Source organism: Girardinichthys multiradiatus, chromosome 3, assembly GCF_021462225.1.
Source record: "Girardinichthys multiradiatus isolate DD_20200921_A chromosome 3, DD_fGirMul_XY1, whole genome shotgun sequence".
NCBI lineage: Eukaryota > Metazoa > Chordata > Actinopteri > Cyprinodontiformes > Goodeidae > Girardinichthys > Girardinichthys multiradiatus.
This window is the reverse complement of record NC_061796.1, coordinates 46,688,642-46,713,890: the sequence shown is the minus strand read 5'-3', so window position 1 is coordinate 46,713,890 and position 25,249 is coordinate 46,688,642. Positions and strand designations below refer to the sequence as shown.

At 43.8% G+C, this 25,249-nt stretch overlaps 3 protein-coding genes and 1 long non-coding RNA gene across 4 annotated transcripts in view; 3 read left to right on the top strand and 1 right to left on the bottom strand.

The window, feature by feature from the left end:
- Positions 1 to 4,222: 4,222 nt before the first annotated feature.
- On the bottom strand, positions 4,223 to 4,927 carry LOC124866410. Its single transcript, XR_007037798.1, has 2 exons — positions 4,753 to 4,927; positions 4,223 to 4,594 (listed from the first exon to the last, which is right to left on the bottom strand). It is a non-coding gene; the product is annotated as an uncharacterized LOC124866410 (long non-coding RNA).
- A 102-nt stretch (positions 4,928 to 5,029) lies between these two features.
- On the top strand, positions 5,030 to 10,108 carry mgat1a (alpha-1,3-mannosyl-glycoprotein 2-beta-N-acetylglucosaminyltransferase a). The gene is made up of 3 exons (XM_047362187.1): positions 5,030 to 5,164; positions 7,936 to 8,796; positions 8,873 to 10,108. The coding sequence occupies exons 2-3, from the start codon at positions 8,173 to 8,175 to the stop codon at positions 9,569 to 9,571; spliced, it is 1,323 nt and encodes a 440-aa protein (XP_047218143.1). The 5' UTR covers positions 5,030 to 5,164; positions 7,936 to 8,172; the 3' UTR covers positions 9,572 to 10,108.
- Positions 10,109 to 12,399: 2,291 nt separating this feature from the next.
- Positions 12,400 to 18,591, top strand: sh3bp5la (SH3-binding domain protein 5-like, a). Its single transcript, XM_047361921.1, has 6 exons — positions 12,400 to 13,182; positions 13,485 to 13,547; positions 14,685 to 14,813; positions 15,632 to 15,796; positions 16,771 to 16,944; positions 17,097 to 18,591. Exons 1-6 carry the CDS (start codon positions 12,955 to 12,957, stop codon positions 17,640 to 17,642), a joined length of 1,305 nt encoding a protein of 434 aa, XP_047217877.1. The 5' UTR covers positions 12,400 to 12,954; the 3' UTR covers positions 17,643 to 18,591.
- A 131-nt stretch (positions 18,592 to 18,722) lies between these two features.
- The window catches only part of gabbr1a (gamma-aminobutyric acid (GABA) B receptor, 1a), a 135,957-nt gene continuing 129,430 nt past the window's right edge, over positions 18,723 to 25,249 (top strand). Inside the window, exon 1 of the mRNA XM_047361922.1 lies at positions 18,723 to 20,156. The gene's annotated coding sequence lies outside the window, so the exon portion shown is untranslated. The remainder of the gene's footprint in view (positions 20,157 to 25,249) is intronic.

Genomic DNA, 25,249 nt, shown 5'->3' with positions numbered 1-25,249 from the left:
TCTTCTAAAATTCCTGAAGCTTCACTAAGTAACGTAATATATTTGACGTCATTAAATTATTCAGTAAATTTGATATTTAAAGTCTGATCAAAGATGAAATTTGGGTCATTTGTGTCTCTGTGATGTTTTGCTTTGTTGGAATGAATGAGTGTTTGTTCAGATGTTGCATGAAACATTAATTCATTTTTAGAAAAATGTCTCTTAACTCCAGACTGACTGAAACCTTGAGTTTTCAGGAGAACTAAGATGCAGATTGTCTCTGAGGTGAGTTGATGTTAAAAGTTCTGCAGTCTAAGGTGCACTAAGATGTGTTGGAAGGACGGAACCGTGGGGAGGTTGGTTCTGCCTGGTTCTGCCCACCTACCAGGTTTGTACACACCTTAACATCCATTGAAACACTCACCTCTCCCTTTCTGAGTTTAACACTGTTTGAGAAACAAAGGGAGCTTGTTGTAATAACTGCGTTAGATACATGTTTATATAATAATTGAGTCAGAATAAAGCATGAAATTTAGATTTCTGTATTTTACGATTAAAAGGTTAATGAAATATTCAAACATCTTTAAAGAATTACTTTTACTTGCAGAATCATTATGATTTGATTGGATTACAAATGTTATCATGGTGCCATTTATTTAGCTGAAAGCTGTAAACAAAAAGAAAATACATTTTTGATAAAGAACCTGAGTCATGATTTTATACTTAGCAGGAATCAATAATTCAGTTGAATTTAAAAGGGTTTATGCATTAAATTGCATGACAGATTTCCATTCATTTAGATTTAGTGATCTTTATGAAAGACAAATCAAGATGAATTATGACTCATTTATAAGTGAAATATTAATGAACTGCATAACAACAACAATTTAGATTTAATTGTTAATAAAACCGAGGTAACTGCAGTCAGAAACAACCAGTTTTTTGGATATTAATTTTGGGAAACTCATAATGGTGAAACCAAAGTATGTTGTTCTTCTGAAAGATTTCTTGTACACCCCATTTATCTCAGGTTTTCAGAGAAGACCACACCATAACCAGCATCTACAACATCTGATGCTTTCGACCCCAAATGACAGACACTCGTTTTTTTCACATAATGAATGACCTCAACAGCTGAACTCCAAACTGCCGTTCAATTAATGATTCAACCGCACAGAATATGCAGCATGCGACTGTTAAGTCTGTTGGTTTTCTATTACTCTACTATACCTACTAGGAAATTATTTGCCAAATAGAAATATTTCTACCGGCACTGATCGGTGATGTTGGACTGCTTTTATTAGGAACACCATTGTACATCTGTTCTGGCCTGGAAATGCCTTGGATCCCCCTGGAGGAGCTGAAGAGCAGCGATGTCTGAGTTTTCTAGCTCCACCTGCTATCTCTTAGAAGCAGAACACAAAAGATTGATTGATTGATTGATTGATTTACGGTTGATGACTGAATGTCTTTATGAAAGCCAGATAAATGGATGGTTAGATGAGAATCAGAATCAGAATCAGAAAAGCTTTATTGCCAAGTACGTTTTTGGACATACAAGGAATTTGTTTTGGCGTAGTCAGTGCAATACAATACAAATTAAACAGTATAAACATATCTACAATATAATATAAATATATGTGCACAGTTTTAAGTGAGTGAGAGTAAATATAGAGCAGTATAAGATGCAAGAGCAATACAACAGTGCAGGTGATCATTGTGCAAGTAAAGCAGGAGTCCAAACTGAGCGTTAATGTAACGCATAGAGTTACAGGTTACAGGTGTCCTGTCAGCAAAAAAAAAAAAGGGGGGGAGTGTCAGTGTGGTTTCCGGGCTTTGTTAACCAGGCTGGTGGCAGATGGGAAAAAACTGTTCTTGTGGCGTGAGGTTTTGGTCCAGATGGACCGCAGCCTCCTGCCAGAGGGGAGAGTCTCAAAGAGTCTGTGACCAGGGTGGGAGGGATCAGCCAGAATCTTCCCTGCCCGCTTCAGGGTCCTGGAGGTGTACAGTTCCTGGAGCGACAGTAGACTGCAGCCAATCACCTTCTCAGCAGACCGAATGACACGCTGCAGCCTGCCCTTATCCTTGGCTGTAGCAGCGGCGTACCAGATGGTGATGGAGGAGGTGAGGATGGACTCAATGATGGCTGTGTAGAAGTGCACCATCATAGTCTTTGGCAGGTTGAATTTCTTCAGCTGCCGCAGGAAGAACATCCTCTGCTGGGCTTTCTTGATGAGGGAGCTGATGTTTGGCTCCCACTTGAGATCCTGGGAGATGATGGTTCCCAGGAAGCGGAAAGATTCCACAGTGTCAATTGTGGAGTCACAGAGGGTGATGGGGGCAGGTGGGGCTGGGTTCTGCCTGAAGTCCACAACCATCTCCACTGTCTTTAGAGCGTTGAGCTCAAGGTTGTTCTGGCTGCACCAGTCCAACAGATGGTCCACCTCCCATCTATACGCGGACTCGTCACCATCAGAGATGAGTCCGATCAGGGTGGTGTCGTCCGCAAACTTCAGAAGCTTGACAGACTGGTGACTGGAGGTGCAGCTGTTGGTGTACAGGGAGAAGAGCAGAGGAGAGAGAACACAGCCTTGGGGGGAACCGGTGCTGATGGTCAGGGAGTCAGAGACGTGCTTCCCCAGCCTCACGCGCTGCTTCCTGTCAGACAGGAAGTCAGTGATCCACCTGCAGGTGGAGTCGGGCACACTCAGCTGGGAGAGCTTCTCCTGTAGCAGAACTGGGACGATGGTGTTGAAGGCAGAGCTGAAATCCACAAACAGGATCCTGGCATAGGTTCCTGTGGAGTCCAGGTGCCGGAGGATGAAGTGAAGGGCTAGGTTGACTGCATCATCTACAGGCCTGTTGGCTCTGTAGGCAAACTGCAGGGGGTCCAGGAGGGGGTCGGTGATGTCTTTTAGGTGTGAGAGCACAAGGCGCTCAAAGGACTTCATCACCACAGAGGTCAGGGCGACGGGTCTGAAGTCATTAAGCCCTGTGGTCCTTGGCTTCTTGGGAACAGGGACGATGGTGGAGGACTTGAAGCAGGCTGGCACATGACATGTCTCCAGTGAGGTGTTAAAAATGTCTGTGAAGACTGGAGACAGCTGATCAGCGCAGTGCTTCAGGCTGGCTGGTGAGACAGAATCCGGACCAGCAGCTTTCCGGGGGTTCTGTCTCCTGAAGAGTTTGTTGACGTCCCTCTCCTGGATGGAAAGAGCCGTCCTCGGCGTGGGTAGGGGGCTGGTGGGGGGGAACTTCAGGGTGGGGATTGGAGGTGCCAAGGCCCCTCTTGAGGTTGGGGAGGTGGGGGTGGTGGATTGTGGCTGCAGCTGTTGGGGGGCGTCGTGGGAGATGGTTGCAGGACTGTCCCTTTGTCTTTCAAAGCGGCAGTAGAACTCGTTCAGGTCGTTGGCGAGGCGTCGGTCGTTGATGGAGTGGGGGGCTTTCGGCTTGTAGTTGGTGATTTGCTTGAGCCCTTTCCAGACAGACGCAGAGTCGTTGGCTGAGAACTGGTTTTGGAGCTTCTCAGAGTACAGTCGTTTGGCCTCTTTCACTGCCTTGCCAAACTTGTACTTTGCCTCTCTGTATATGTCTTTGTCCCCACTCCTGAAGGCCTTTTCCTTATCCAGTCTTAACCTTCTGAGTTTAGCTGTGAACCAGGGTTTGTTGTTGTTGTAACTCACCCTGGTGCATGATGGTACACAGCTGTCCTCACAGAAGCTGATGTAGGAAGTCACAGCCTCTGTGTACTCGTCCAGACTGTTGGTAGTAGTCCTGAACACATCCCAGTCTGTACAGCCTAAACACGCCTGGAGATTCTCCACAGCCTCACTGCTCCACTTCCTTGTCGTCCTCACAACAGGTTTGCAGAGCTTTAGTTTCTGCCTGTATGCAGGAATCAGGTGGACCATGATGTGGTCGGATTGGCCCAGTGCAGCACGTGGGACGGCGTGATAAGCGTCTCTGATGGTGGTGTAACAGTGATCCAGAATGTTGTCCTCTCTGGTCGGACATTTTATAAACTGTCTATATTTGGGGTGGATAGATGTGTCTATTTAGCCTTTATTTGACCAAAAAAAAGCTCACCGAGACCAGAAATCTCTCCTTTCAGTGGTGTCTTGGACAACACAGAGGACACAGGTTTCAACAATCAGAACACACACAAACAATCAGCATTTTCATTAAAATCATACTGGACAAACATTTACAATCACATGTTTCAGCATTCAAGTTGCTGCAGCTCTTTGAAGAGAAAATATCTTTAATTTTTATGTTTCTTGTAAACATATTCAGTATGAAACTGAGAGCCAAAAGTTGCCACAATTTAATAAACCATTAAAAAATATTTATTAAGATAAAAAAATAAATAAAACTAGAAAAACTGATTCAATACATTGTAATTTATGTCCTATAGGTTTTGTTAATGAAGTTTATATGTAGTTCAACGTTTAGCTATAACTATTAAATGATACATTTGTCAGGATGACGGATGGCTTTTTAAATGTTGATGTTCTTCTGAAAGGACTTCTTATCTCCTCCAGTTATATCTGGAGGAACATGCGGACAAACTGAAACCAGCAACGCTCCATTGCTCCTCCAGACACAATCTTCATAGCTGCGTGGAAAGAGAAACAAGACAACTTCAGCTCAGGTTTCTTTGGAGCTTCCTCTGAACAGAAGATTAAAGCCTGAGCAGTAAACCGCAGCTGCTGTGAGCAGATATGGAACATCTAACAGGAAGCTGCTGGTAGGTTGCCAGGAGGACAATCTTACAATCCCATTTCTTTCTTTAGAAGATGAGAACAGAGAGTTTTGTTGTTGAGGAACAGAAAACGAACTTCATGAATGTAACTTGTCTGAACTTTGTGTTGAGTTTCTACAGGCGAGCAGCTGCTTCTCATTACTTTTAATCTGGTCCTTCCTCAAACTGTTGCGTAACTCCTCAGGTGACGGTTAGGGCGGGACTTCCGCCCGAGCGCTCAAACAGGGAAGTCGTCGTGTTACTTTCCTTCAGCGTCACGGTCCTGCTCCGTGGAAGAAAACACGCAAACTCAATAGCTTTAAGTTGCTGTATCGGAGGAAATCCGACAGGGACGAAGTCCGCCACCACTTCCCCGTGAGGTCCACCTGAGCCCGGCTGTCAGCGAGGGAATGAGTCGGAGGAAGCGAAGGACGCTCGGGCAGGGTGAGAGATCCACGGCAGCCTGGGAGGGTCAGGGTGAGGGTGGGTCCTGGTGTCTGTGGGTATCAGCAGGGTGGAAGATCCACAGCAGACTGCTGGGAACAGGGGAGAAGTGGGTTTGGGAGTATGTGCCACTGCATGTGAGTGGGTCTGTCTGTGGAGCTGTAGCCGGATGGGTGCGTGGGTAACATACAGGTACATCTAAATAAATCAGAATATTGGTTAATGTTTCTTACCAGTCATTTCAGAAAGTGAAACCGTGATTTTTATAGAGATTCATTCCACATAGTAAAATATTTCAAGCTTTTATTCCTTGTAATTTTGATGATTCCAGGTTACAGGTAAAGAAAATCCAAAACTCAGTGTCTCCGAAAATGAGAAGATCACAATCAAAAGGATGCTTTAATCACAGATGTGTATGGACTCAATACCGGGTCGGGCCTCTTCTTACATGGATCACTGCATCAATGCACCATGGCATACAGGTCATCTGCCTTGTTGGGTCTGAGGTCTCATCTTCCTCTTGATGTTCTATGGGGTTCTGGTCAGGGGAGTTTGCTGGCCAAGCAAGAACAGGAACTCCACAGTCGTTGAACCAGCTTCTGATAAATTTAGCAGTGTGGGCCGGTACCAAGTCCTGCTGGAAAATCAAATCAGCATCTTATACAGCTGGTAAGCATGAAGTGGTCAAAAAGTTCCTGGTAGATGTCTCCATTGACTGTGGACTTCAGAAAACACAGTGGGCCAGAACCAGCAGATGACATGGCACCAAAAACCATCACTGACTGTGGAAACTTCACACTGGACTCCAAGCCACGTGGATTCTGTGCCTCTCAACCCTTCCTCCAGACTCTGGGACCTTGATCTCCAAATGAAATGCAGAATTTACTTTAATCTGAAAACAGGACTTTGGACCACTGAGCAACAGTCCGGTTCAAGTTCTCCTTAGTCTAGGTAAGACGCTTCTGACATTGTCTATAATTCAGGAGTGGCTTGACACAAGGAATGCGACATTTGTTGCCCATGTCTAGTATTCATCTGAATGTGATGGCTCTTGATGCACCAACTCCAGCGTCAGTCCACTTCCTGTGAAGCTATCCCCAAATTCTTCAGTGGATTTCGCTTGACAATCCTCTCAAGGCTGCAGGTTCTTCCTGTTGTGGGTGGACCCTTTCATACCACACTTCTTCCTTCCACTCACTTTTCCGTCAATATGCTTGGATACAGAACTCTGAACAACCAGCTTCTTCAGTAGTGGCTTCCCCTCCTTGTGAAGCGTGTTGATGACGGTCTTCTGGACATCTGTCCAGTCAGCAGTCTTCCCCATGACTGTCTCCTACTGACCCAGAGTGAGAGACCTTTTAAAGGCTCAGGGAAACCTTTGCAGGTGTTTTGAGTTAACTGATTAGAGTGCGACACAATGAGTGTCCAATAATGAACTTTTTCACAGTATTCTAATTTTCTGAGACACAGAATTTGGGATTATCTTAACCTGTAAGCCATAATCATAATTAGAAGAAACAAAAGCATGGAATATATCACTCTATGTAATGAGTTTCACTTTCTGAAAGGACTGGCAAAAAATAACGCACTTTTATGGAATATTCATATTTTTGAGATGTACCTGAAAATGCTAAAAGTAAAACATGTTTATGCTACAAATGTTAGCGACGAAGCGGTGCTCATAAACCGGTAGAATCGGGCCTGTTGGTATCAGAGAGACTGCAGCAGATGTTTCATTGATTGATGATTTTACTTCGCTGCCTCTTGAAGAGCAGCTTTTTTATTTGCTGTTGCTCTTCCCCGTGATAAAATAACGACACAAAGAATATCATTAACTGTCTCCTTTAATTCTTTTAATGGGGAAATGGCAGCAGCTTATTGCTGCAGTATTAAAGCAACAAAGTAGTGACTGGACAAGTAAAAGTTCTGGGTTTTTATCCCATAAATACTCTGAGTAACTGATATGTGCATTTAATTTAGGTCTTCATTTCAGGATTTAGTTTTGATGTTTAAACAAGCTGAATCTTTTTTAGACAGAAAAAAACTCTGCTGCTGTTTTTAATGCTGAAATTATCACGTTTTACTGGATGGACGTGACAGTTGAAAAAAATGATTGTGACCATTTAAAAGGCAGGACATTCATCAAAGATTGTTGAATTTAGTTTATTTTTTGTGGTTTGTGGGTCACAATATTCAAATTTCTAATGTAACCGAAGGGAGACAAAATACTGCAGAATTTCAGCTTTCAGAACACTGCAGCTGTTGTAGTTAAACTTATGATCTTGGTATCATTTAAAATAGGTTTTATGTTCTTTTTGAAGGAAATAGTTTGTTTTGTAATAAAGCAAATAATTCAGCTTCCATAGCTCCTGCATGTGGGGCTGTACCTCTGTTTAATTGGCTTAGTAGAAATGCTTGTGTACTCAACCGAAGATCTGGGTCACGGCTGTTATTTTGTGGGTCAGAAGCTGAAATGTTTGGGAACCACTGGGTCTTAGGAGCTGCAGCTGAGTGGGTCAGGGTGTCTGCAGAGCTATGGGTGAGTGGGTTAGTGTCTGTGGAACTGCACCGGGGTGGGAGAGTGGGTCAGGGTCTGTGGAGTGGATTCCTGACTCCTCACACTGTTTGCTTGCGGCCACAGGTGATAAGGAAAAATCGATGAGGCACAGCTGGGTGAATCATTCCCCTGATGCTCTCTTCTGCACACTGAATTTGCATGCGGCCCTGCTTGGTTTGTCGCTGATTTACATGTTCTTCTCTTGTTGTTTCAGGTGAAACAGGAATTTAAAAGACGGGGATAATTATTCCAGGATGAATCCACTTTAATCCTAAAAAGATGCTGGATTTCTTCCCTGTTACTTTATGAGCTGCACACTGTGCCAGAAAGACCTCAGAATATGAAGCTGTGATGAAACAGGACGAAGACGGATCCTCCCATATCCCATTCCTTTTATCTGTAACCGCGACACTGCCTATTCAAAGCCAACCTCTCCTCGTATCCCTCTGCCATGTTCCGGAAAAGAAGCTCCCTCATACTTTGTGGAACGTTCCTGTTTGTCACCTGGAATGCCGTCCTGGTGTTGCTGCTTTGGGGCAGAACTCCCCCGGGGCAGCTGGGTGATGGGCAGATGGATCTGGCCTTGTTGCCCACCAGTGACGTAGTGGGAGACGTGATCCGCATGGCTGAGTCGTTCGAATCGGAGCTGGAAAAGCAGAAGAAAATTCTGTCTCAAATCCTGAGTCATCAGTCGATGTGGAAGCCGTCAAACAGAAAGGGGTCAAAGGTCAATGTTCCCAGTCAGCCTGTCATTCCCATCCTGGTGATCGCCTGCAACAGGGTCACCGTGAGGCGCTGCGTGGACAAACTGCTGCAGCACCGGCCCTCGCCGGAGCTCCATCCCATCATCGTGAGCCAGGACTGCGGGCACGCCAACACCGGCGAGGTGATCAGCTCTTACGGAAATAAAGTCACTCATCTGAAACAGCCGGACCTGTCGGATATTCCCGTCCGGGCCGAGCACAAAAAGTTCCAGGGTTACTACAAGATCTCCAGACATTACCGCTGGGCCCTCAACCAGGTCTTTAGGAACGTTTCCCACACCTCTGTGGTGATCGTGGAGGACGACCTGGAGGTACCAGCACTCCTTTCCAAGCCTTACATGTTTTCTCTCTTTCTTCAAACATTTAATTATTTATCTTCTACTCTAGGTGGCGCCAGACTTCTTTGAATATTTCCGAGCCCTGCTGCCACTGCTGAAGTCCGACCCCACCCTGTGGTGTGTGTCAGCTTGGAATGACAACGGCAGGGATGGATATGTGGATCCTGGTAAGCCGGACCTCCTCTACCGCACAGACTTCTTTCCGGGTCTGGGCTGGATGCTTCTCAGGGAGGCCTGGGAGGAGCTGGAGCCCAAGTGGCCCGCCTCCTTCTGGGACGACTGGATGCGTCAGCCAGAGCAGCGGCGTGAGCGTGCCTGCATCCGGCCGGAGATCTCCCGGACGCTGACGTTTGGCCAGCAGGGCGTGAGCCTGGGCCAGTTCTATGACAAATACCTTAAATACACTAAACTGAACTCTGAGTTTGTGCCTTTCACCAAGCTGGACCTGAGTTACCTGAGGGAGAGGACTTACAGGAAAAACTTTGAGAAGGAGGTTTACAGTGCTCCCCTGGTAACGTATGACGAGGTGAAGCAGGGCCAACTGAAAGGATCTGGGCCTTTCCGCCTTCAGTACTCCACTAAGGACAGTTTCAAAATATTTGCCAAAAATCTAGGAATCATGGATGACTTGAAGTCCGGAGTGCCGAGGACAGGATACCGAGGGGTGGTGAGCTTCTTCTCCAGAGGACGAAGAATCTACTTGGCTCCGCCTCCCGGATGGACCCAGTACGATCCTACCTGGAGCTGAGAATCCACCGGATCACCTGTGTGCAGCAGTGTCCTGCGGCAGATTCCAAACCAAAGATACAAATGATTTATGCTGTTTCCCCTTAATGGTGCTGAATGGGCTTAGGAGGTTACAGCCAACACTACTCGGGTTTTTCCATTTTTCCAAAGTAACTTTCCATGAAGTGTAGAATGCAGCCGGAACCAGCGAAAACCGAACACAAATCTGCCGTAAATCATCAGAGGTCTATTTTTCTATGATGCTGATTGTGCACATCACATCCATGCATTCAATGCATCAACCAAGTTTGCCTTATTGTTTAAATAAATGGAGGCTTCTGTTAGTCTGTAAGTAAATCCTAAGCAGAGAACCTAATGGGTGGAATGGTTTAGTGGTTCATCTAATCTGTGACCTGACTGTCTTTGCTCAGGTCTGTTATGAAGAAAAATCTGCTCTTCCTGCTTATATTTTGTCAGATGATTTTGTTTAGACTATTCTTGGCAAGTTGGTTGCCTTGTCACTGTGGGGTTTGGAAATAAAAACAAACTTATTGCAGAATTTTCAGTTTTGGTCATAATACAGCTTAATTTTACACACAAGGCTGTGATCCATGTATTGTTCTATATTTTAAACCATGATGTGTTCTTAATGTCAGCTTTGTCACCTAAATGAATGAAGCCCATATTTTTCTTATAATGTATATAATTTCCAAGGGATTCTAAAAACCAAGTTATGCAAAACTGTCATTGTGGCCCTTTTTAATCTCAGATTTTCTTCCAAGAAGCCAGTTTCCTGTAATCATTTTAAATGCTGAACAGTGGTGCAGTGCGTAATACTGTAGCCTTGCAGCAAGAATGTTCAAGTCCCTCCTGCCTGGTCTTCATGCATGGTGTTTGGCGTGTCTCTTCTACTTGGGACTTTAACTGCATTTCCATGTGTTTTTCTCTTAGTACCGTATTTTCCGCACTATAAGGCGCACTTAAAAACCATTAATTTTCTCAAAAAATGACAGTGCGCCTTGTAATCCGGAGCGCCTTATATATGGATCAATTGGTTAATTGGTTGATCCATACTGGTTGTACACGGCGCTCTGTCAAAATGTTTCAGTACGACTGGTAGCCGCACCGCTTGCAGCATTACGGCTACCGTAGTCAGGGGCGTCGCCGAAGTAATAGCGGTAAACACCTGTACTGTGCTTACTCCTAGTCCAACACCACTTGTGTGTGTATAAGGTTTGAATGTACTGTTGCAGGAATTGCCTGAACTATATGTGATTAGAAGCTCAGTGTGTGGGGTGTATGTTTCGTGTGTGTGTATGGAAGATGTTGACATTACTCCTCCGGACAGAGGTGGCGCTGTGTGCTGCCGTAGCTGAGAATCAAGAGTGAAGGAGTGACGTCGGTATTATTGTGTGTGTGGGGTGGGTAGAGACGGCGACCGGAGCAGCGGTGTATGAGTCTGTAAGCCCTGTGTTTTTACGTGCTGCAAAGTCATTAAAAAGAACCCTGAATCTCGTCAACAACTCAGTGTTTTGATGCTGTTTCTTCATGTTCAACTCAGCAACGTATGAGTGAGGGAGTTAACCCCGAGGAAACTAGTAACTTCGGCCTTGGAGAAAGCGTCTCCCCTGTGTCATCAGACTACGGTCAGGGGACAGAAACAGGAAAGGTTAACAGTACTAACGTTTGATTTAGTGCATCAAACTGTTTCTTTTACGTGTTTACTGAATCAGGGAAAAGTTCCCTTTCACGTTTTAACTAACGTTTGATTTCAACTTCAACTTCATAGACTCCAATGCATTCCTAACGTGCGGTTGGCTCTATTCAATAGAATTCTATGTAGAGGAGATCTTACCATGAGAGTGAATGGAGTTATCAGAACACTGGTTTGTAGTTTATTAATAAAGTTTGACTGACTGTTTTGTTGACATTCTCTTTAGCACAGCTCCATCTAGTGGATGCATAACGCAACCCCAGTCAAACGTTTGACTGCAGTAGCTTCTATTCTATGCGCCTTATAATCCGGTGCGCCCTATATATGAAAAAAGTTCTAAAATAGACCATTCATTGAAGGTGCGCCTTATAATCCGGTGCGCCTTATAGTGCGGAAAATACGGTACTTGAAGTCTTTATGCAGACACGTCTTTTCTTTCATCCTTCCAGGGAGGCCTGAGGCATTAGTGTTTTTTGTAACTGGTTAGGGCTCCAACAGATCATGACTTCTCAAAATCTAGGTTGACAAGTACAGCTGTTGTAGACATATTAAGAAAAAAACTGAATAGCTTGGAGGTTATCTAAACAATGTTGTCATTTAATAGAGAGGTGCATTATTGGCCAGAGATTGGAATCTGCCAAAGGTCAAATGTTGAAAATCTGATCTGATTTTTTTTTTCCTCCTATTGAAGGAATGTTTCAGAACTAAGAGCTCCACCATTCTCGACCTTTAAGTGTGACACCTAACATTGAACACTTTGAGGCACTTTGGCGTTTAGTAAAAGTCAGGTGAAGGTTAGGGATGTGTCATTTAAGGCATGTGATAATTATTTCATATTCTGCTGCTTTCTAAGAGCCTGCTGCACATTTTTCTTATGTGTTGTAGTTCTTAAAAAAATGGAGAAGTCACATCAGATCTTTGAAAAAAACTAAAAATGCGTTTTAACAATGAAGCCGTGTGATCTAGTTGAAAATGTATATAATCAACAGAAACGTGATCTAGGACACGAAGCAAAATAGTTTAAAATAACTAAATATTTTAAACAATGTGAAATTGTGAGGTTGAACTTTTTTTGACATGAGATATTTTATTAACTTGCAGATTTCTGTTATTGTGTCTACGGTGGCCGTCTTGGCTCAAGCGCCTTGAGGTCTGAACTGTTTACTTCATCTGTGATGATGAAGCGAGGAAGAAGCGGCTAGCTGGCCTAGCTCCGGAGTGGAGGAGTCGATAAGAGATGGAGGAAAGGGGCGCTCGAAGATGGTTTATATTGATAAACCTCTGTATGGTTTACACCTGACAGCAGCTGTCGTTTCTCACCTGTTCGCTGGAAAACTGCTATTACGCGGTTAGCTGCAGCTGCTAGCATATTAACATGCTAGGCTAATTTCCTCAGGTTTCTATAGAGTAGGCTAAACTACGCTAGGCTAGGCTAGGCTAAACTACGCTAGGCTAGGCTAAACTAAGCTAAGCTAGGCTAAACTAAGCTAGGCTAAATTAAACTAAGGAATCTGCAACGGCTCGGGTTTCTGTGCAAAATGAAAATGGCCGCTGCTTTAAACTCCTGTGTCTCCGCGGCTGGGATCAGTTTGTGATTTCCCACTCTTTACCCTTCAGTCGCTGCTGGTTGGACAGTGTTGGTCGCAGGGCGCAAAACCAGTTCGTAGATCCCCGTTTGGTCGGGGCCTGGAATGGAGCCAGGCGACTTGCGAGAAAGCCCCGCGGGCTCCGGCGAGTCGGATGTGGGGGACTGGAGGGAGGTTATTCCCGGCGGTGACGAGGAGGAGGATTCTGACGCGAATGCTGCCAAAATGAACGCGACAAAAGCAGAGAATGCTCTCAGAGACGCCCACGATGAAAGAGACGTCGGAGAGCACCTCCACAGTCCGTATGAAGAGGAGCTGGACCCCCGGATTCAGGTGAGACCACCGGCCTCGGATGTCTCTGTTAGCGGCTGTTTAACTCGCAGTAGGACGCCGATATCTGATTACAGGATTACTTTAGACGAGGGGCCACGGAGCTGATTAATTATTTAAGAATGCTTTACCCCTAATTGTAAATCATAATAATCTGTTAATCTCGCTGCCAGAAGCGATTATCTTTGTTGCATCACCAGTTTTCAGTTTCGGATGATTAGTCATCATTGTTGAAATGTTGCGGCCCTTATTCCCTGGAATCCCCGGGGCAAATGTTGATGACATTTTGTTTGCTTTTGCCACAGGAAGAGTTGGAGCACCTGAATGAAGCCAGCGCAGAAATCAACAGAGTAGAACTGGAACTGGATGTAAGTACAGATGCGTCAACCTTCAGTACAATCAGCTCACACGTCAGTCTTTTATTATTTATAGGGTTAACGCAGAGAAACATTTAAAAATGCCTTACTTTAATTACTGTTTTTATTTCATATAATCTCACCTATGGGTTGATTTACATTATATTGTGATTAATTTTTTTTCAATCTTGTTTTTCTTCTTTTAAATAAAATTTATTGCTTAAATGATCAAAATCAAGATAGCATTCAGTCATTTATTTAACACCAGAGGCTGATAAGAATTGTAAAAGGCTTGAAATCATAAAAGCACAGCCTTAACCCTGACACATCAGCTGCAAAGTTAGTTACATATTAAATTAGAGTAGGTACAGTAAATCATTCTAAACTACAGTTAAACCACAGTTGCAGTACATTTAAGATGAGAAAAAAGTGAATCGGTGATGTTAATAAAATCCAGCTGAAAGCTTGAACTAGAAAGATGGGTTTAGTTTGCTCTTTAAAGCAATCTTTCTCCCTGTTGCCCTCCGTTCTTCCCGAGGACTGGATCATTCCAGCTCTGAGGACCTAAAAAAAAAAACGATGCGTCACGTAAAATTTTAGTTTGAATTTAGAATTAGAGACTTCTTTAAGAAGAGCTGAGAGATCTCCAGAGCTTTTCTGTAAAAGTAAATCTGATGAATGTGTGTCTAAGACTATGAAACAGCAAACAACCTTATACCCTGACTGTAGCCAGTATTGTAAAGTCAGAACACGTTCTGGTTGTTGTCAACATTTTTGCAGCTGAATTTTAAAGCATGTTTAGCCTTTTTTTCTGGGAAGTTCAGCAAGCAGTGTGCTGTGACCCTTCACCTCATCACACCGCTCTGGCAAAGATGTGTAAAAACCCTTAAAACAACTTTCATCTCCAACACTAAAATGTGTTTATGTTCTCAATAGGACAATTTCATCTTTAAATAATAAGTAACATTTATTTGATTTTTGATTTTTCTTCTTTTAGTTCCCAAAATAGCGGAATATATTGATGATGGAAGGTTAAAACTTTGAATCAATTGTTCATTTCTGGCCGTTCCTTCTGTCTGAAACCCAATCAGCTCATCCAAGGCAAATAAATCTAATCTTTTTCTTTATTCTCCTGCATTAACAATGAAGGATGCCAGGTCTGCGTACAGGAAGATCCTCACCGAGTCTGCCAGGAAGCTGAACGCTCAGAGCTCTCAGCTCGGCAGCTGTATTGAAAAAGCAAGACCGTACTATGAAGCTCGGCGCCTTGCAAAGGAGGTACCGATCAATAGTTCTCGTCTTAAATGGTTTATGTGTTTGTAAAGTTCTGCTGTCTTACAGACTGAGGTCAGAGCCTGCCCGGCGTGCTGGGGTCATTTTACTGCAGTATTTAGAGTTCTGCTCAGAACAAAGGAGAGTAAAACTTTTCATACAGCAACTGCTGTTTGTAAAATGAAAAAGTCAGTTTGAGCTAAGAAGAGATATTTGGGTCTAATTAATGTTTGAGCTCAAGAAAATCCTTCAGCAGAGTTGCATCCTCACTGGGGTCACATGCAGTATGAGATGATGTTGCTGAACAATATATTGCAAATATATGGTCATCACAATATCAATGTGTGCAATATTAATAGCCCCCAGGACTGTTTGGGGGGCAGTAACAGTTGACTAATATATTCCAGGTGTTGTGAACTTGCATTTTTCCTGCAAATGTAATATTTATCCAGTTGGATATAGCATCAGATGCTCACGCAGGAACCAAGTGACATCGGCCAAAATGCTAAAGGTCACAGAGAGATAGAAGCCCAGATGAGACGGAGAGGAAAGAAGAACGTGGGCAGATATCACCCTTGCAGTATTTACTATTATTATTTCCATCTTATATTTCTAATATCGTTAATGACTTTCCCACCTCACCACTTTTTAACCTTCTGAAACATGTTTACTCTGCATTAAACAACAAGCGGCAACAATTATGTTATAAGCAAACCAAGCCTGAAGGCATGGTCCTTCAATAACTAGCAGATCTTCACAATATGAATATTGCATAGATGGATAGACAGAGCAGCTCTAGTACTTGGTGTGTTTGCTTCCTGCAGGCTCAGCAGGAGACCCAGAAGGCAGCTCTGAGCTATGAGCGGGCCGTTTCTATGCATACTGCTGCCAGGGAGATGGTGTACGTGGCAGAACAAGGCCTGATGGCTGATGGAAAGAACACACTGGATCCCACCTGGCAGGAGATGCTCAACCACGCCACCTCCAAGGTAAACAGCTGAGCTCACAAGGTCGTGTGCTCAAATATGAACATGAATTCAATAAGTGGTTCTGCAGGTTCTTGAATTTCTTGTAATCTTACAAGGTCAAGATTTGCCTGGCAACGCTCATTGGACTGACCCAAACTCAGAACAATAGCATAGAAGAACTCAGTGAGGATCTAGTGATAAAACTGTGGATTTACAAATGTTAGGGAAGTCTTTTGGAGCCATTTCTCCACACCTGCAGATTCCAAGCAACTTTTGCAGAAGCTATTCAGCTATGTTCCCACTTCTCCAAGGTCTGCTAGAAGACCCAAACTGCCCTCATCAGAAGAAAGGATATAGGTTAGAAATTTCAGGAAAAACCCAGGAAGCACCAAGGCTCAAACCTACAACAAACTGTAGACTGCTGGGACACCAGTGTGACTGTCCTCAGTGAAGCCAGTTTACCATCATCATGGCCTCAGAGGGGGCTGACCAAGAACCAGTTCCTGCTCTGAAGATGACACCTTCAAGCTGGACTGAAGCCAAAATGTCTTCTGGAGAGAAGTTTGATGGTCAGATGAGACGAACATTGATCCCAGGGGGTCCTTTCACTGCTAGAGGTGTTGCTGCATCTAACAAAGTTGATAGAATAATCAACAAGGAGGTCTACTGCCAAGTCTTTAATCTTCATCTCAAATCTGAAGCCTTCCTAAATCCCAGACCCCACCGGTTTTCTGATCTTTGTCAGGAAACCAACAGTTTTAAACATACTCTACCAATTGTTCCAGGAAGAGTGCTCAAATATCTGCCAGAAGATTGCTGATGGGTACCAATAGTTTCGGACAATGAATTGAAGGAAATCCACATAAAATTTAAACTTGTTTTAATTCTAGTTTGTATGTTGAATAATCATTCCACCCTGGAAAAAGAAAAGGGTTCTTAACTCCACCTCTTAATATCAGAACCTGGTGTAGAGATGTTCCACGTTTGTCCGGCAGGTAAATGAAGCAGAGGAGGAACGAATCCGCAGCGAGAGGGAACACATGCGTGTTACACATGCCTGTCAGGAGGCCGAGGCCCGGGTCCAGACTCTGCAGAAGTCCCTGAAGAGGGTCATCTTGAAGTCCAAACCATACTTTGAGCTCAAGTCACAGCTCAACCACATTCTGGAGGTAAAGTGAACCCAGAACCTGTTGGCGTGTGTTAGTTTCTGTTTGAGGAGTGAGGTGAGTTTTTTTAATCTACTAAATATACTGTAAAGTTGACCTTTTTTAGAAGTCATCATTGAACTAGATGCTTGTTATTTTGCTGCCTGTGACCTCAGGAGCACAAAACCAAGGTTCTGCAGCTGGAACAGAACGTCTCCAAAGTAAAGACGTGCTACTCCATCGCTCTGAGGAACCTGGAGCAGATCAGCGAACAGATCCACGCTCAGAGGGAGAGAGACCCGGCCGAGGAGGGAATTCCCACCGGCTGCAGCGGGCGGAGCCCCCCTGTCGGAGCAGAGTCCGATGCCAGAGTTCAGGAGGAAGACGGAGCCTGCGGCGTTGGTGCGGTCGGGAAGGATCGACTGGATACAGCCTTGGATCTAGTGGACCAGTACAAGGAGATGGAAAACGGAAAGGAGAGGGAGCGAGCCGGCTCGGATTCCCTCTCCGTCTTCAGCCTGCAGACCATCGCTTCCGACCTGGAGAAATACGACTCAGTGGAGCATCTCGGCGACCTCAGCGATGTCGGGAGCGTAACTGGAGATGAAGGGGAGAAAGAGAAAGTAGGTGGGAAAAATAAAAGGGACAAGTTGATGGAAACGAGCTACAAAGATCGGCAGCAGCAGTTCTCCAAGCAGCACCACAGAAGCTTCAGCTTGTGAGGTCGAAGATCGAAAGTAAAGTGGTTACACAGCAAGAACAAGCTGAAAACGCAAAACGTGATTTCTAGAAATGTAAAATATAAATCTGTACATGTAGTTTGAGCTTACACTGACATAATTAACACTGCAGCCTGGTTAGAACACTACCGTCTTCACGAGAACCCTGAAGGTAGAACTGTTCCTTTAGCATGAAGGAACGAACAGAGAACTTAAAAAAGTCCGTGTTTGTTTTAGTTTCTCAGACTAATCTCTGACCTGATCTACAGAGACGCCTGGAAACCGTTGTTTCCCCTGCTGTCACATCAGGCTGGATCAGGTGTGAGATAAACGGGTCACACGGCTTCCGCAGAACCTCATAAAATCAGGAAAAACATGACAAAAATGTTTCTATGGCTGCGCAGACTGGAAGCACGCTTAATTCTGCGGTTATTTCCCGTTCCACGCAGAACGGAGCTGTTTGCAGCTGCAGAGGAGGCGTTTTTTGAGTGTTCCTGAAGCCAGTCTGAGGACGGCGTGCGCTACACGTGTTTAACATGTTTTAGACAAAGAAGCCGCTTGGCTGTGATGCTTTTTATTTAAAGTGTGTAAAGGCTTCATATTTGTTATTTAAATATTGTTTGCGTCTATTTTTGTTTGCCTTAAAAAAACTAAAGCTCCTGTCGTGACTTGATGTGTGCCTTGACACTTTAAAACTTTACTGGATTTGGTTCCACATGTTCAGAACGAACCAGAACTTTGACAAAAAAAATGGAACAAGAATTCAAATGTTACTTTTGACACAAATATCTAAAAAGAAAACCGTAGTAACACGGCTTGTACATGTTTGTAATTATTTAAGATGAATATTTAAATGTTGAGTTTTGATGTATTTAAATCTCACACCAACATCTGTAAACTCTCTGTTGCATCATCAGGCTTGGAATCAATAAATCTGATCTTTGCTTCTGAACATCTGGATTTTATGGATGTGATGGTTGATGGATTTGATTTGAAGTTGAAGACAGAGGGAGGTTTGTGATTAAACCCAGAGACCATGACGGATCATTTTAGACGTTTTTCCACCCTTTAATGATTCATTCTTCCTGTACAACTAAAAACGAATTGGTTGGAGGGAAAATTAAATAAAAACATAAAAGCACAACGGATTTCATGAGTTAAAACTCTGTTGATTAAGCTTCATTCTTTAGTCCTCTGGAGGAATCTAACCTAACATCTGTTCATTCTGGCCGTTCCAGATCTTTCATTTTCTTCTGGTGAATCCATTCTTTTAATGGATCTCTGCGTTCTTTGGGTCTTTCTCCTTCTATCTGCTGGAGGTTTGGCTGAACTTGGTATTTGGAACTGTTCATAATTTATTCACCTTTAGAAAAACCCCTGTTCCATCAGAAGAACAACCCCACAGCTTGATGCTGCCACCACTATGTTTCACTGAGTGTGGTGATCAGTCTGTGATCTTATTTTGTGGCCAACAAAGTTTCATCAGACCACAAATGATTTTATGTCTTAAGTAAAAGGATCCAGTTTATGAACAAATATAAAATGAACGCATCACACATGTCGACAGCCCTCAGCCTCTTCAGCTCCCTCTCACGTGGAGTTCCTCATGGATCAAATCTTGGAGCCATTTTATTTTCCATTTCCTTGCTCCCATATCTTTAGAAAATGTAATATCTCATTTCATTCATATTCAAATGACATCCCGATCTATTGTAATCATCCTGTTTCACTATAGCCACTGTTTGCCTGCCTTACTGAGGGGAACAGCTTGGATCAAATTTTCTAAACGATGAAAGTAAAACTGCAGTTTTTTTTGGTCCCAGAGGAAATCGCTCTGCTGCTTCTCCAGATCCAGGTAGCCTGGAGCAGTTTGTAAGAGCTCATGGAACGGGTAATTCACGCCTTCGTTCCCAGCTGGACTACTGGACCTCTCTGTATGTTGGTGTCACCCAGGCCGGCCTCTCACAACTACAGCTGGTTCAGAACATTGCGGCTCGTCTCTGAACACGAACAAAAAATCAGGAACAAATCTTCCCAGTGCTTGCTTCTCTTCGCCGTTTCTCTGCTGGTTTAATTTTACTGTTTGAATGATAACCTATAAGGCCCTGAATGGGCCGGCGCCTGTATACCTGCCAGACCTCCTGCAGCTTTATGTGTCCTCCAGATCTCCTAGATCTGATGATCATTTGCTTGTAGTTGCCCTGAAGTCCAGGCTGGTCCACAGAGGTGATTGGACCTTTTTAGTCGTAGTTCTTAAACTGTGGAACCAGCACCTTCATAGCATACAGGCTTCAACTCTTGGATGTTTTCAAGTCTCTTCTAAAAACTCACTGGCTGTTAAAACAGCGTGAGAGTTGCTTTATAAAGAAATTTGATTTGAGACAGATTCTAATTCGGTTCCAGTTAGTGTAGTCAAGTTTAGTTTTAGATCCGTAGTTACATAAACGTCTACAGAAGGTAGCCTAGGTGACGTTTTGCAGCCATTCCTCATTCTGATCCAGGATGTGGTGTCAGGAGGTAAGGAGGCCGAACTGTTGTTAAATCCAGATGTCCAAAACATGGCTCCAGCTGAAGGATTCAAATGCCAGGAGCTGAACTTCATTTCAAGTTCAAACAGATTCACTATAACTGGTGAAACTGGTTTCAGATTGTAAAAATATTGTCAAATCAAAGGTGTGAATAGAATTTGAAAAGATTTCTAAGGTCTCGGTGTTTCTCTTCTTTCCTTGAATTATTCAGCAGGTGTTTAAATGTGAAGCAGATGACGAACAGAAGACTCTGACGCAGTGGATGAGCAGTGTTGTAGAGAAACCTGACCGCAGCTTCTTTGACTTAAGCTCAGAAGAGCTTTTAGGCTTACAGCGTTAAAACCAGAGCGCCATATCTGCAGCTCTGCGGCGGGGAGGAATCTGCGGAATGATCCTCCATCAGCAGCGCTTCTTGAGATTCATCACCAGATTTTTCTTGCTGTTGTGTGTGCAGACCTCCCCCTGTCGTGTTTCATGTAACAGAGGGCCAGAAAAAAAGCAGATGAATACGTGAGAGGGAGCTTTTACGCACGGCGCGTCTCCATCATGACGTCGCGAATGAGCTCCAGATTGTAGAGGAGGAGGGGAATCGCTGAATCGCCGTTCGTCGTTTCTGTTGATACGTTTGTGTATCTTTATTTGTGTGTGTGGATGTTTCCCTCTTGTCATCTCTTTGCAACACTTGGAAATAACCAGCGCTGTTTTTGTGTTTACGCGCGGATGACCTCGCATATTTACTGCAAAGCCATAATAACAGAGCCATGCAAAGCGCTTTAAGAATGCACCTTTCTGCCCATTAATCCGCCACACTGGGCTTTCCTCGGCTGGGAGGACTGGTCTGGACTGGGAGCATCGAACAAACTGTGAGTACTCTAGCCCCAGCTTTCATACACATCCTGGCAGATCCAAATCTGCAGCACAGTTTCAGAGGAGTGATCCACTGCGGGTGCAGATGATCCGGACAGATGTCATTTTTAATGCAGAAGGCAGCATGCATATTCGATGGACACAGCCAGGCCCGAGTTTTAACGATTATCCGTGTATGTTCCAGAGATTAGACGGTGACATTTTGGGTCAGGTTCCCTAACAAGCGGTCGGTTGAGGCGGAGGGAAGCCGGGCCTTCCTCTGCAGGCCGTCACGGGGTCCCTGGTCAGGAACTACCGGCAGCAGAGGGCTGGTGGCAGCCTCACTGTGACCCTTACGGCTCCGCGGTTCACGCTCAGCCACGCACGAAATGCCGCATTTTGGGGGTCTCCGCGTGCGGACCAGCGGGGTGAGCGCTGTCCGCGGTGCTGAAACCGATCCGGATCAGCAGCTTCCGGCAGGCTGCTGATGGGCGTTAGGTGTCGTTCTAACAGGCCTACGCTGTTTCAGAGGCGCTGGATGTATTTTCCCAGCCGTCCACACAGCTGATGGACCGAACTGGTTCGACCTGTCTTCATTCCTGATCCAATGGTAAAAGCATCGGGATTTTCCCCCGTATGCCCCCCTGTTCCTGCACAGATCTCTGCTGAGGTCTACCTTCTGCACACATTTAGTCATCCTTAGAATAAAACTAGAAATAAAGAAAAACAGTCCAGCACACCCCCCCCCCCCCCCACTGTCATTTCCCCATAACGGCAGACTGGTACTGTGAAAAAGTCCTGATCCAGTCCTCGTTTATAGTTTTGTCTGGTAAAGTGTTCCTGATCAGCAGTTCTCCATGCCTTCTGGTGGGTTATATTTGGCGCTTCATCACTTGTTTTTTCCGATACTGGACGTTTTAAGTTTTTTAGCTCTCACTTAGATTAATTGGACATAAAAAAAGCTCCTAAACTCACAGAATGGGACAATGTTCTATTGACACATAGATGCCTCAAGTAGTTTCAGAGTCAGTTGTGGTGTCCCACATGGTTCTGAATTGGGACTCATTGCTTTTCTAAATTACAGGTTTAGTTGTAGCATAATTATTCAGAAATATGACTTTAATGTTACATTTTGATTGCATATAACTCTTTTTATGAAAACAATCTGATAAAACTAAGCCCTCCCTGTATAGACAGGATTCTGTTTGAGGTATGCATTGTTAGATTGCTTGTATATTTCTTTTTAGATCTTTTGCAAGACTCTAGGCTTTCTGGAGGTCATTTTTGAAATGTTCCTTAGGGTTTTGCAGCTTTACCTCCCAAGTTTTTATCTATATTTCTGTTTGTTAAGCTTCTTAACTCTGACCTATGAATCATAAAGGCCTTAATTATTTTTTTCTAAACTCAAGGGATAAATAATAGTTTAATCTAGCATTGCGTACAACTGACCAGAACACAGGTCTTTTTTTCTTAGTCTGACTTAAATTGCATTTCTCTGATCTCAGAGTGAGCCTTGCTGTTCTGGAGGGTTTGGACTTGTTTTCTTATTGCAAATAAGGCCCAGGTCAGTGACTGAGTGTAGATCCAGAGGTAGCTGGTTCCAGTCTAGATGCTTCAACTGAGAAAGCCAGGACAATCCAATGTTTATATGAGGCTCTCAGAACATTCAAGAAGAACTGGGACGATGACCTCAGGGATCTATCATGCATGGAGAAACTCAATGAATTACAAATGTAGGATGGGGCCAAACCATTAAGAGCTTTAAAAAGGAACAATAAAAGTTAAAAATGTTTTCTAAAATGGACAGGCAGCCAGTAGAGGAAGGATATAACAGAAGTGTTGTGCATGTATCTGGGGGTGCCAGTAAAAAGTTTTGCAGCTGCATTTACGACCAACTGAAGCCCGTTGAGAGACAACTGAGAGACACAAACAAAAAGATTACCACAGTAATCAATTATTGAGCTGAAAAAAACGTGTCTAGCCTCAAGATCTGCACCGTTTCAAAAGCGGCTAAACATTAGCTGAAATGAAGGTGATAAAAGCTTGATTTGACAGTCAATTTAATATCTTTGTCAAAAATCACCCGCAGACTTGTTACAATGTCACTAAATTTAAAATTCAGGGCACTGTTATCATTGATGGCATTCTCACCAAACAAAATTTATTTGGTCCTTTGTTCATTTAAAAACCATCAAGGAGGACAGAGAAAGGTATCCCAATCCTTGTGGTTTTTAGTATAACAATGGCCATCAGTGAGCTCTACATGGACAAACTTTATCAGTTTATTATTTTACTTAGTGCTCCCCGTTCTGGGGTGGCTCTCGGTGGTTTGGTCCGACCTCCCCGCCGGCCCCGCGCCATTCCGGACCCTTTGTGGGGTGCCTTGAGACGACATTGTTGTAAATAAGCGCTATATAAATACATAAACTGAAACCTCTTCGCTACATTCTCACACTACTCTCCAATTTTGCATTATTTGCTGTTATTTCAGCTTCTAACTTTATGTTCTCTTTCTTTTCTCTTCTTAGAAGCTACACCTGGCCTGACTCTGTGTCTACCTGTGACACCTTTCTGGAGAGGGGAATCGTCCAAGCTTCTGCTGGCAACAACTTAATGCTCACCCTCTACCGATGATGCACATGGCCCTGTCTTTTAGTGTTTAACCCTTTCTCTCTCCTAGACATGGCTACTGACTGAGCTTCTACTGTGACTAACTCTATGTGCTCTCTTTCAGACTCTAACCTTGAAAACTGGATCAGAGTTTATCTGTTCTTTCTTTCTAGATGAAACGACTAAAGGAGCTACATCCATTAACATTTACTTTTCCTTCCCGTAGAAAGTACTCCTGGATCAGTGCTTCTTTGATCTTTTTGTGTCTCTGCTCTGTTCTCTCAAACCCCCAGTCGGTCGTGGCAGATAGCCGCTTACACTGAGCCTGGTTCTGGTTCTGCTGGAGGTTTCTTCCTGTTAAAAGGGAGTTTTTCCTCTCCACTGTCGCTACATGCATGCTCAGTGTGAGGGATTGCTGCAAAGTCAACGCCAGTGACTGTCCACTGTCTCTACATGCTCATCCAGGAGGAGTGAATGCTGCAAGTCACTGACTGGATGCAATCTGCTGGGTTTCCTTAGATAGAAAAACTTTTTATCCAATAAATAACTAACTCTGACTGCACTGTTCAATTGTTAGGATTAATTGGAATATATGAACCTGATTTTTGTGAAGTGCCTTGAGACAACATGTGTTGTGAATTGGCGCTATATGAATAAACTGAATTGAATTGAAATTGAATAGAAGTGTTGAATGTGACGGTTACTTGGTTTTAAAGACTGATAAATCTGGGAATCATCTGCATAACAGCGGAAAAACAGGTTGAGCCGAGTTATTCTTGCTTCGAGTGCCAGCAGATAGAGGGGATAAAAGAGGGGATCAAGAATGGAACCCTGTGGCACCCCACATAACATAAAATAACTGTAAAAAACTTGTCTGTCAGATAGGATGCAAACCATTTAATCTGAGCCACAGATACCAACATGGTGGCTTAAAGGAGACCGAAGGACAGAATGATTGAAGGTATCAAAGGCTGCTTTAGGTCCAGCAACACCAGGGCAACAGGGCGCCTACCATTTACTAAGGCAGACTCTGAACTCTGAACCAGGCAAACATTTTTCAAAAATAGAATAATCTTCTTAAATGGCTGAGGTTGGGTAAAAATATATATTCCTCAAACCATGGAAATGAAGGGCCCATGAGAAACGGGCCTAAGTTGGCTAAAACCAAGGGGTCAAAGTGAAGTTTTTTTAGTAAGTGGCTTTACAATAGCATGTTTAAAAGCAGTTGGAAAAATTCCTGAACTAAGACAGGAGTTAATTAAAGCAAATAAAATCCATAAAAGCAGCAGCAAATTGTTCGGCAGTAGCAGAGGTGAGGATGCAACGAAGGCAACCTGCTGCCGTGGTCTACTGGCTGCAGAGGTAGCTGCAATAACAGGTGGCTATGTTAAGTTGTAGGAGTCTGAGCATGTGCCAGGTGTAGGAGCCATGCAGTGTTATTCTGACATCCCGTTCTGATGAGAGTCCTGTAAGTCAGCGGCATGTGGTAATAAAATACTATCTTCAAGTATAATTCAATTCAATTCAGTTTTATTTATATAGTGCCAATTCACAACACATGTCGTCTCAATGCACTTCACAAAAATCAGGTTCATACATTCCAATTAAAACTAACCATTGAACAGT